This window comes from Gekko japonicus, unplaced genomic scaffold (genome assembly GCF_001447785.1).
Source record: "Gekko japonicus isolate JY-2015 unplaced genomic scaffold, Gekko_japonicus_V1.1 scaffold1847, whole genome shotgun sequence".
NCBI classification, from domain to species: Eukaryota; Metazoa; Chordata; class Lepidosauria; order Squamata; family Gekkonidae; genus Gekko; species Gekko japonicus.
The window spans coordinates 126521-138393 of record NW_015163144.1 but is presented as its reverse complement, the minus strand read 5'-3'; the positions used below and the strand labels follow the sequence as shown (position 1 = coordinate 138393).

The following is an 11873-nucleotide window of genomic DNA, read 5'->3' as shown; positions in this document are numbered from 1 at the left end:
GAACCGGTCTATTCTGTGTAGTTGTGACCAAGGGCTTCTCCTCCTCAGACAGCTCCTCCTTCTGCAAGGAGGATTCCATCATCCGTGGGTGGACTGGAGTCCCGATGACAGTCTAGCATTGGTCTCTTAGGAGGTGGCGAATGGGACCCCTCCCGTCCTCCTGCTTCCCGATGCACTGCTAGAGAAGGACCTCCAGTTCCTGCCATGAGAGCTGGAAGACCCTCTGGGCAAGACTTGGTAGACTAAGGCCTTGAACTCCTGTTTCAACCCCATCTGCATCTCTCGCTTGAGCCAGACTAGAAGGCTGGCTTGGGCATCCCTCCCCTGAGAGCTCCAAATTCATGCCCAGGATTCCTGTGGGACTGCCAGCCTGGAGGGCCCCCTTGCTGGGTCAGGGGATCTGCCAACCCCACCGTGGATAACATGCCGTGCAACCTTACCAGAGTCCTTGGAGACAGAGCTGCCCAGGGCTCAGGATAGCTTGCTGCCATGGTTCCCCTGGAGGATGCTTGCGGCCATCAACTGGAAAGCACTGGACCTTGTAGGGCTGAAAGTTCCTGGTCTGCACTCCTGCCTGGGGCTCTGGCTGTGAGGCCGCACTGGGGGGCACCAGCTTGCCTCACGGCCCAATTCAGCTTGCGCTGGGGCAGAAGCCGCACTCTGACTTGGGGCCTCAGGCAGTGAGGCCATGCCGCGGAGTGTGGGCCTTTCCCAACCCTATCTGCACCGGCAGGGAGGGCCGAGGCCATGCTTCAACTTGGGGCTCCAGCTGGCAAGCCAAGCCATACCAAGGAATGATGGCTGTTTCTACGTCCTGGCCCCAATCTTCTCTGGTGGCATGCTTGGGGGATGGGTGTAGGGGTGAAAACCTGTCCTGATCCTATGGCATGGGGATGGGGGTAGGGCGGCAGGCCCGTCCTACTCCCTGGTGCTCTTCGGGTGCCTCTCTCTGGCCACACACCCGGGAGCTGTGCCTGAGAGGCATGTACCTAAATGAAAAGAACAAAAAGTTAAAAGAAAAAAAGAGAATCGCCACGCTCAAGCCGCACATGCAAGACAGTGTCCTCCTGCCTTGAGGCAGGGTCGAAGATCTGGGGCCATGAGGGAGAAGTCCCTCCCCCTACAGGAGCTGCAGACAAAGACAAGGTGACCCTGCTGGAATAGAGGGAGGAGTTTTTCCCATTGTAGCGACTGACCCACCTACCCCAGGACCATAGGAGAATCTGTAGACAAGATTTTCTTAAGAGAGTCAAGCATTTTTTTAGCCTCCACCCTAATCAGCTAAGGGCAAATGAATGGTTCTTTCAAATTATACAAATCCAAGTAAAGTTTTATGGCCAGGTCTTCTCCTATTACTGTAATAAATATAAACCCCTAACAGAGGGAGACTGTTTCCGACACAAGCTTTCTCCATCCACTGAAATATTCTATGATCTCATTAATAAATCAACTCTACGTGATTCCAAATCAAATTCTGCATTTTCCTAATAATGTGCCACCACTTTGGAATAGTGGAAATTATACTTATGACAACAAGGAGTAAACAAGCAGAATACTCATGCAAGCAGGGCACATCTTCATTCACACTCCTCACTGCCCTCCTCCTTCAGGACAGTCAGGACTCAGAGCAACATCTGTTTTGGTAGACTCCACACCTCATTCTCCTTCAGTGACAGAAACTGTTGCAGGGAGATCATGAAGGCGCTCATGCTCAGTCTTGACTTCCAGCAACTTGAGACATTTGTTATGCGACATCTTCTAACTTTCTGCCTCGTTTTGCATTTTATTACTAGGGCAGCTCCTTTGTCAGATGTGTTAATCCCAACAAAGAAAGTCATGTGAATTCTTTAAAAGGCCAGTGACACACAGGTTGTTAGAATGTAATCTACTCCATCTTCTCTTTAGTGAAGTGGCCACAGACAGAAAAAAATCTATGGCAATTCGAAAGGTGCTTCAGAACCTTTTGCTCCAGAATGAATCAGCCTTCAGTGTGTCATCCAGAAAGCAATTATATAACACAAGTCAAAGGGAATCATGTCACTACTAGCCGGCTGCCAAGTTTCTGGCATTACAACATTCTTCTTTTGAATACTGCGAAGTAGATTCTGGAGATGTAAATACTTTTTAAATATAAACACAACATTTAGGTGAACAGTAGAATGTATGCCAGAAAACAAAGGAGTGGGTACTTACTTTTAACTTGTTTTTTAATACTCTTAGTGTTGTCCAACCAATGCTGAAAGGGGGAGAATCCACAGATTAAAAACAATGTTCTAAACAGACATTTTTTTTTTAACAGAAAACATAAAATCTAAAGTTTGTCATTGAGAAAACTACAAAAAAGGAATGAACAAACATCTTTTCACTTAAAGGATTCCCAATGTAAACCATTTCAAAACTTTCAAATCTACACATACATAAAACGTGTCAAAGTTAAAAAAACAAACAAAAACAACAACAAACAAATCTTCACTTAAAATGTTTGCAACATTGCAGAACCACCTTGTAGATGAATCGAGCTTTTCACAGCAATGATGGAATTATATGGAAGTATAAGAAACAAGTGGAGACCTGCAAGAAACTTGTGGGATGGTTATCCCATTCCTCACATCTTTGCTTCCTCCCCTTTCCCCCTACCTCTCTTACCCTCTTTCTCCCTTCTGCACCCCCTTTGTTACTTTCTGTCTCTCCTCCATGCTTGTTACCACCTCTCTTTGTGCCCCCTCACCATTCTTTGTTTTTCTGCCTCCTCACCTCATTACTCTTTCTGCCCCCCACCTCATCACTCTCTCTGCCCCCATCACTCTCCTAACCTCCTGCCTGCTTCCTCCCCCATCCCACACAGCAGTAGCAGTGGTGGCAGTGCTCCTAGCCACCCACCTGTTAACTCCCCCCTCACATTAGCAGTGGCAGCGCTCTGGGAATCACAACGGATCTCCCAGCTACAGAGATCAATCCACTTTAGGGCTACCAGCTCCAGATTGGGAAATTCCCGGAGATTTGGGGGTGATGCCTTGAGACAGTGAGGCTTGGGGAGGGAAGAAGCCTCAGCCAGGTATAATGCCATAGACTCTGCCCTCCAAAGCACCCATTTTATCCAAGGTAACTGATCTCTGTCACATGGACAACAGCTGTAATTCTGGGTGATCTCCTGGAGGCTGTGAATGGTAGTTCTCATGGAGGAAATGGCTGGTTTGGAAGGTGGTGTCTATGGCATTATACTGGTCTGAAGTTTCCTCCCTTCCTCAAATCCCACCCTCCCCAGGCTCCACCCCTCAAATGTCCAGGAATTTCCCAACCTGGAGTTGGCAAACCTACTTCCTTCCCACCCAACCTACCTTTATCTGCCTCTCTGTCTTCAGCTTTCCATCTCCACCCCCCTCCCTCACAGCCTCTACCTAGGGAAATTACAGTCTTCCTCCACAGTGGGGACCAAAGCAGCTTACATTATTCTCTCCTCCTTTTTATCTGCGAGGTTGGTTAGGCTGAAAGTGTGTAACTGGTCCACAATCACCCAGTCAGCTTCCACCACAAGATGGGGATCTGAACATGGGTCTTGCAGACCCTAATCTGAAGCTCTGGCACATCGCACTGGCTTTCATAAGGTGGCTGCTGATTAACAGTAGCAAGCAGCCGGGCCTACTTAAGTTCTGAAAGCGAGATGGCATCAAGTTGCTGCCAAGCCTAGGGTTGCCAAGTGCGGAATTACAACTGAATAACCCCTAGAATTACAATGGAACTCTAGACAACAGAGATCTGTCTCCCTGGAGAAAATGACTGCTTTGGAGGCTGGACTCTGTGGCATTATATCCAGCTGAGGCCTCTCCCTTCCCCAAACCCAGCCCTCTGTAGACTCTAGGGATTTCCCAGTCTGGCACTGGCAACCGTTGTCAGGGCTGGACCTAAGGATCCCTCCCTGAAAGGCCAAACCAGGCTTGGAAAGGGCCCTTTCCCCTTCCCCTGCCTTTTACTGACAGCCATTTAGAAGCCTTCCCCCTCCCCCAAAATGTTCTAATCTCTCACTGTCAATGCAGTGGGGCCTGGAGTAGATCCCTGCACGGGCCATTTCAAAAGGTATGGGGGGGGGATTCAATCCTCTCTGAGGATTTTGGGTTTTTTGTTACTTTTTGGATTTTTCTGCAGTCCCACAGAGTCCCCTGAGCCTGTAGAAAAACCTGTTGAGGGAGAGTGAGCCCCCTATCAGTGGAAATGTATTCACACATAGAGGGGACACTTGGCTATTAGTATATAGATTGTGGAGATGTTAAACTGTGGACAGTTTAGATTTTTGTTTTGGTGATTGCCAGCAAGGGGGGTTACTCCTTTATTTATTTATACTATAGTGTTTCATAGTGTTAATAATTTAAAAAACCCACAAAGAGGTTAGGATTAGCTTCTGTGGTTGAAAATAATTTGGAAACATGGTAATTAAAACACAAAACCCTGAAGGCTGAAAAATGAGTTTGGCTCCTGAAGCCAAAGAAAATTGTTCAAGACCTGAGCACAGATATGCTCAGACTAATAATTTTTCATTTCAGGTACAAGTCTTTTACACGCATACAAAGTGCAGAAAAAATGTACTAGGTTGGCAGGAGCTGGAACTAGAGACGAGAGCTCACTCCGTCATGCGGCACCCGGGTCTTGAACTGCTGAACTACTGACCTTCCACAGCCTGCAGTTCAGTGTCTTAACCACTTGAGCCACCACAGCTCCCCTAAAAACTAGTACTGCAGAATAAATTCTCTACGAGTACTGATGCTGACTTAACAAGAACTTTTTATGCAAGATAAAAAAGCTACAGTTTGCATTTAACTGAGAACAAGAACTAACGGCTAAGTTCAGGAACTATGTTTGCAGAACAGGGGCATGAGCAGTTGCCAAGAACCTTCCTTATGTGAGGTGGTTGGTGCCAACATATTTGTAAGTACAGGGCATTCAACATATGGTTCTTCAGAGCTGCCACCCATGGCCTCCCACCTCCTTTATAATTGCATAACAAGACTACCTTCATGTCTCAAATGGGATTTCACTGCACTCCCCATTCCATACTGTAGTACATTGGCAGACATTTGATGGTAGTGGGGGGGTGTCAGACCCCAAGTTAGCAGAACTTGACATTACACTGACAGCTATGTATTGCTCACTCCCAAGAAGATAGATAGGTCCAAACCAGATACACAGTTGTGTAATACCTATAGGCCCATTTTAAGTATACATTGTACACAAGGGGCATAATTACATACCACAGCTGGCCTGACTTTAGTTAGATCACCAGCATGTATGCTTACATCACATCATGGTATCATTAAGAACCCCCTGCTGAATCGCACCAGTTCTCCATCTAGTCCAGCACTGTTAGAGGGGTTACATTCTGTTCCTACATAAAACTAAGGATACACACTGAGAAGGTGATTAGGTTTTATTATAATTATTTTCCTCACAAAAAGTTCAACAAAACAGAAAGGAAAGTGGAATAGAAATCATATTTCATCAACTTCTTCAGTCACAAGAGCATATTAAACAAAACGGCCAGTTTTAAGAAATCGGGATCATAGCTTAGTTTGCACAGGAAAACAGATTAATAATGTGCATTACTGACGTAAAGAAATGTTGATGCAATGATGTCAGCATAGAGCAGCCTCAATCAATATAGTTCCCTTAGCTACATAACCCCAAGCCTTCCAGTATATCACAGTGGTTATTAAATTGTCTCCAGATACCTCTTCATTATGGCCAGGTATGTGCCTGATAATGAAGAAGAATGAAAGACAAGGAGTGCTCACATCATGTATGGCCTGCAGACAATAACAGCATCACTACAGTGCTGACTGGGGCTCCTTGCTCCTAGCAACACTGTGACCGTACTTGCCTTTAAAAAACAAAACAACCCCTCCCCTAAAAGCGACAGACTGAAACAGAACCCTGTCAACAAGGATCAGTAAAGACAGCTGTGACAGACTGCACTTCTAAAAAGCTTAAAAGTACCATACAAACAGCTTAAGGATTGTGAAGGGTTAATTCTCACAGAAACGGAGTTGAATGACAGGCCGCTCCAAGCAATCTGATTGGTTAGCATCAGCTGAGCAGAGAAAGACTTGAGAGCTGCATGCTGAGGAGAGAGTCAATCAGATTTCTGCCTTGACTGAGTTGAGTCTGATTTCAGCCCTAGCTGAGAGGAGTTGAGTACTGACCATTTCAGAATTCAGCCCTGACTGAGAGCAGTTTAGTACAGACAGGAGAACTGGAGGAAAGTTGGCAAGGAAGTATGGGAAGTAGGCAAAGACTCCTATTCAGGCCAAAGAAAGGATAGATCTTCTAGTGAAAGGAGCATTTACCTACCCAGTCAAACAGAGAGATAGAGGGAGTTAGCTCTGAGGAGTGCAGAGATGCCTGGTCTGGTGTGGTTAGAAACTGCCTGTAGAAACCTTAAAAGTCAGTTAAAAACTCAAGATGAGTACTGGTGTTTCAAGAGAAGGTGTTTGGGTACTGGAGAGTGTACCAGCCTTTTGGAAACCAAAAGAGTCAGAGAATACTCAAAGAAAGTTTACTGGAACAAAAGCCTTTCAACATAAAAAATTTAAGTAAATCTGAATAAAGAAACTCTCATTAACCTGAAACATAAGAACTAAGTCTGAGCATGTACTAGTTTTACCTTAGAAATTTCAACCCCGATTTCACCTGACCTTTCCCCTCTATGTTGAATAAAATATTCTGTTAATTTAGAATACAAAAAAAGTCTTGAGCGGGGGCTCCCAATCCTTTCATCAGGTTCCTGGGCTGAGCAAACAATCAAAATATTATACTGTGACAGGGTGGGATAGCCAGCGTTCTTCAGCAAAGAAGAAAACACATTATCAGGGCAGCTCAGTTAGTAAATGGAAAGAAAAATGAAGGGGAAATCTTGCCTCTGAGGAAGGGAAGTGGATGGGGACAGTCATAACAGTAAACCTAAAAATCTTTAAAACCAAGCTGTTAAATGCTAAAGAAGCTGATCCAAGAGAATCTCAGAATCACCAAGCAAAATTGTTTATTAGTCAACAATTCACAAAGGCCTGGGGGTAAAGGTTAGCAGTTTTAGCACCCAGGTATAAGGTGCCCTAGGGAGTAGTTCCCAGTCAAATCACTCTCCACACACACTTTCTTTAGTGAAAGGTTTATTTAGAGATCTGAGATGCGCATTCAGACTCTTTGTCAGGACTGAGGTGCAAAGGCAGGGAAAGCGGCGTATAATCACAGCCCCAAAATTCCATTCATACACGTCAGCAATACTACAAAGACCGTGAAAGATATACGGTCAATCACTAGCCAAACACAGACTCTACTTCAGGGACACTTCCCATGTGAAAGATGTATTTGAGGTGCCATAGAAGAGTTACCGAAGCTAGCCTCCCTAAATTCTACAGGCATTCACTCCCCCCTTCAGGAATGCAATGGCAGGCAACGATGCAGGAATAACAAAAGGTTGGGTGCAGGGAGCAGAAGGGACACAAGGAGCATAATTACACTGGGAAGAAACACAACAGGCACAGTTGGTCAAATGCCAGAGTCTGACACTAGCCTAGTCTCATCACAACTTGGAAGCTAAGCAGGGTCAGCCTCTGTCAGTACTTGGAGGAAAGAGCACCAAGGAAGATGGGGGGCTGCTATTCAGAGGCAGGCAATGCCAAACCACCTCTAGCTCATCTCTTGCCTTCAAACCTCAAGGTCCTGGGATTGCAACTTGACAGCACACAACTATTATCGTTACTGTCATTCCATAAACAAGGCACCATAACCAAAATGGTTCTGGTCCTTAGTAGCCACCCAACTCATTTCTGAGGGCAGAAGTACATGGAGAAAGGCCTCAGAAGTTTATCTCAAGACTCAGGCAAGCACACACAGGAGCAAGTGGTCTTTTAGGTACCCAGCGCATTTCCTTTAGGATTTACAGGTAAGAACCAGCACTAGGCAACCAGTGCAGTTTTTTAAGTACAGGCAAAGTTCTAGATAGCAGACTCACTGATGCGTTTGGACCCCTTTGGTGAAGATCCCAAACCATCTTCAAAGGCAGCTCTGTGGAGAATGCACTACTGTAATTTAACCTGGAAACAACCAGAGCACGAATAACTGTGGCCAGATTGCACTTTTAAAGAAAAGGTCAAAGTTAATGAACTAGCCTAAGTTCATTAATAGCATTAAGCTCTACAAATGAAATTTGGGCATCCAACTGAAGCAACTAGGGCTTCCAAGTGGGGGCGGGTGGGCGGATGGGGGGGGCGGGTAAACCCCCGCTTTGGAGGCCCGATTTCCGCCACCGCGGAATCGGGCCCCGGGGGGAACTCCGCCCCCCGAAGTGCAGCGTGGCTGCGTCACCGGAGGCTGGGGGCGTGGCCCAGATCGTCAGAGGGACGACTGTGGCCACGCTCTCAACGTGGTCGATGTCGCACGTCATTTCTGGTGACGTGCTGGCGGCGTGCGCACGCTACGTGCATGCACGCATCCGGAGAGAGCTCCCGGAGCCCGGCGAGGCTCCCCCGCTGGTGAGGTTTTTTTACTTGGCAACCCTAGAAGCAACAGATATAATAGCACCACAAAACTGTGAACCTGCTTCTTAAGTGAGTGAATAACCACATAAAGAATAGGATGAGTCCCAATTACAGGACTGACATCACACTTGTTTCTACAGAAAAACAGGCCTATTCTTAAATATCACCTCTAACCTAGGGGACAGGCAGAAGACTCCCATCTGCTAGTCCAGTCTGCAAATATTCCAGATGGCACCCAAAGGTCAGTCATAATCTATAGCAACCGGCTGAAAACCACACATATGTACTTGGAGCAGAAGCTCTAAATGCATTAGAACTGAGCAGTGCTTTAAAAAGTGAACAGGAATTAAAAAATGTAGGCATAACAACGCACTTCAGTGGTCTGATCTTTCTTAGGAAGGAAATGGATATGATTTTTAAGGACATACAAAACCATCAGTCAACAGTAGGAAATTATGCATAAACATGTCACCACTGGGCAATTATCTGTCATCAGTCTGTCCCCATCCAACCCAAACTTCCTTCACTAAGAATGTTCTTCAGGTTTGAGTACTGAAAGTGCTATGAAACTTTACACAGGCATGACAGAAAGAGGAGAGGAAGGCTGTTCCCAGGCTGCAAGGCAAAGGATATGTTCGGGATGAAACAATCTGTTTTCCTGCACCTCCTCCACATACCAGAGGAAGGCAGTTAACAGACCACAGACAGGCACGATACCACTTAGTTCAACTCAGTTCCTAACACCACCACCGCCTCCACCACCTCAAAGATTTCATCTTGAATGGCAATGTAAGGAGGGGGAGGGAATAGTTTTGCACACAGAGAGCTTGGAAGAGACAACAGCAACTTAACTGCATGATTCTATTACATTTGATTATCAGTCTTTGCTCCAAGTGAATTGTCACATATTATAACACTTTCCGTATTTCACCTCCTAGGATATTGTTATTCGACTTTACTGAATCAAACCCAACAGAGTGCGGTAGGGAAATGGCAACGTTATTATAAAAAGAACTCTAATACGGATAAATTACGTGGCTTAAAGGACTGAAATTACAACTGACAAATTTGAGTTTCTAAAGCACCATACAATTCTTCCCCTGCCCCCCATCAAACCAGTAGCCAGCCTTTCTTGCCACAACCCTCCAACTACCACCCACATTTGGAAGTGTAGCTATAACTCTCTCCTGGCCACCAAACAAAGTGGTACATGTTTGCAAGCACTGCTGTAGTAGTTACAAGAAAGTGACTTCTTGGGCACTTGCACTTGTTTGAATAGTAGCTTTACAGTGGGTGTGTTTATAAAGCACATGATTTAAAAAAATGCACAGAACAGTAAAAAGGTAAAGGTTCCCTTGCTCGAAAAGCCAGTCGAATCCGACTCTAGGGTTGCGGTGCTCATCTCCGTTTCAAAGCCGAAGAGCCAGCGCTGTCTGAAGACATTTCCGTGGTCATGTGGTCAGCATGACTAAACACCAAGGCACACGGAATGCTGTTACCTTCCCACCAAAGTGGTACCTATTTATCTACTTGCAATTTCTTGCTTTCAAACTGCTAGGTTGGCAGGAGCTGGGGCCAGAGACGGGAACTCACTCCGTCATGCGGCAACCCGGGTCTTGAACTGCTTAACTACTGACCTTCCACAGCCTGCAGTTCAGCGTCTTAACCACTTGAGCCACCGCAGCTCCTGCACAGAACAGTACCAAGCCACAAAAATAATAAGGATCCCAATATGATTAAGCTTACACAAGCCCTTGATCCGAGAATACTACCTGGCAAATTTAACTACAAGTTAACGATTGACTGCCTTAGATTAAAAATGAGAATAGCTCATTCTGAGTCAGTGAGAGAACAGGAAAGGAAGCCTCATTAGTGGGATAGAAGAGAATGGGTACAGAATATTTCAAAGGACAATACCATCCTTACATAATAGCACATTGATCTAACTCAGGAACTCAAATGACAAATAAGCGCTCTTAAGTGCAAGTATAAACTTAAAACACCTGCAACACTGCCAAAGTTAGATTTAGCCAATTAAGCCCAGGAATTTGCTAGCTATGCATTTCCTTTTACTTGATATTTAATTTGTTTCAGTCTTATGCATGAGCTCTTCACACTACCACAGAGATTTTTAGCCACTGATTTTAAAACTCTCCCACTGCAAGATGAAGTGGCGCAGGATAACATTTCATTAGACCCCCTTCATAATGCCTCCATCCCCTTGCAGAGAGCCTTTGATTTCCTTCTTTCTTTTTCATCTGTTTACAGGAAGAAAGGAACAAGCTCTGCCCACACCAAAACCTTTGCTTTTTGTGTTTACGTATGGGGAGGCCCAATATTTCCCTGATCTCTGTAAGTCAGGGAGGTTTGGTAAAAACAAAATTTGAGAACGATATCTCTCCTTATATATAATTGAATAGTGGGTGCCAAAGTTCTAATTCTAAAATGCACTCCCTTAGTGTATGGCTGATGGCACTGCTCCTCAGCATATATCGCCACCAATCAGAAGGCAAAGCCCGGGTCCCGCCCACACCACAACTGCTGCCACAACCTGGTCTTTTGCATATGGGTTAAATATAATGCAAGTCTGAAAATGGAAGAGCAAATGAAAAATCCCCGTAACACACACATACACTGGAAGAGGGTTCCAGGTGGTCAGCCCTGTTGGTCTGAAGCAGTAGAACAAATTTAGAGTCCAGTCAGGCACCTTTAGGACCAACAAAGGCTTATTCAAGGTATGAGCTTTTGTGTGCATGCACACTATTTCAAATACATGGGGAATGGAAGGTAGAGTTCAAACTTATAGACAAGAGGCTATGCAAAGACAAAACTAAGTAACAAGCTAAGGTTATCAGGTCAACAGATGTTTTGATTTAATTAAGGGGGAAAGGACAGTAAAGAAATAAATATGTCAAAATAAGGGGAAATGTGTGTGAAGGTGTATTTTCTAATTGTCTCCATTCATCGCCTCTCAGGCGTGGAGGTCACATTCCAATATTCCTTGCATTACATTCATAAGAACATAAGAGAAGCCAATGCTGGAGCAGGCCAACGGCCCATCCAGTCCAACACTTGCACCAAGAATACAGAGCATCACTTGCCCCGGAGTCCCTATTGCTACCTTGTGGCTAATAGGCACCTATTATTCAGTATTCTAGCATACTACTCTGAACAAGAAATACACTATAATACAGAGGATGTATAGTCCTCCTTTTTGAGAATACATATGTGAGGACTGAATGAGTTAGCATATCTAATGAGATAAGAAACCAATATCCCTGTTTATTATTTATTTATTTGATTTGTATCCCACCCTCCCCACCAGGGCAGGCTCAGGGCGGCTTACGT

General features: G+C 45.2%; 1 protein-coding gene across 2 annotated transcripts in view; it reads right to left on the bottom strand.

Moving 5' to 3' along the window:
• EPB41L5 (erythrocyte membrane protein band 4.1 like 5) overlaps positions 1-11873 on the bottom strand; it is a 71737-nt gene that overhangs the window by 40001 nt on the left and 19863 nt on the right. For both annotated transcript variants that reach the window (XR_001482375.1, XM_015406992.1), the window contains exon 3: positions 2194-2236. Coding sequence is in view for 1 of the 2 variants with exons in the window: in XM_015406992.1 (XP_015262478.1) it covers positions 2194-2236 (43 nt within the window). In the remaining variant the exon portion in view is untranslated. The remainder of the gene's footprint in view (positions 1-2193; positions 2237-11873) is intronic.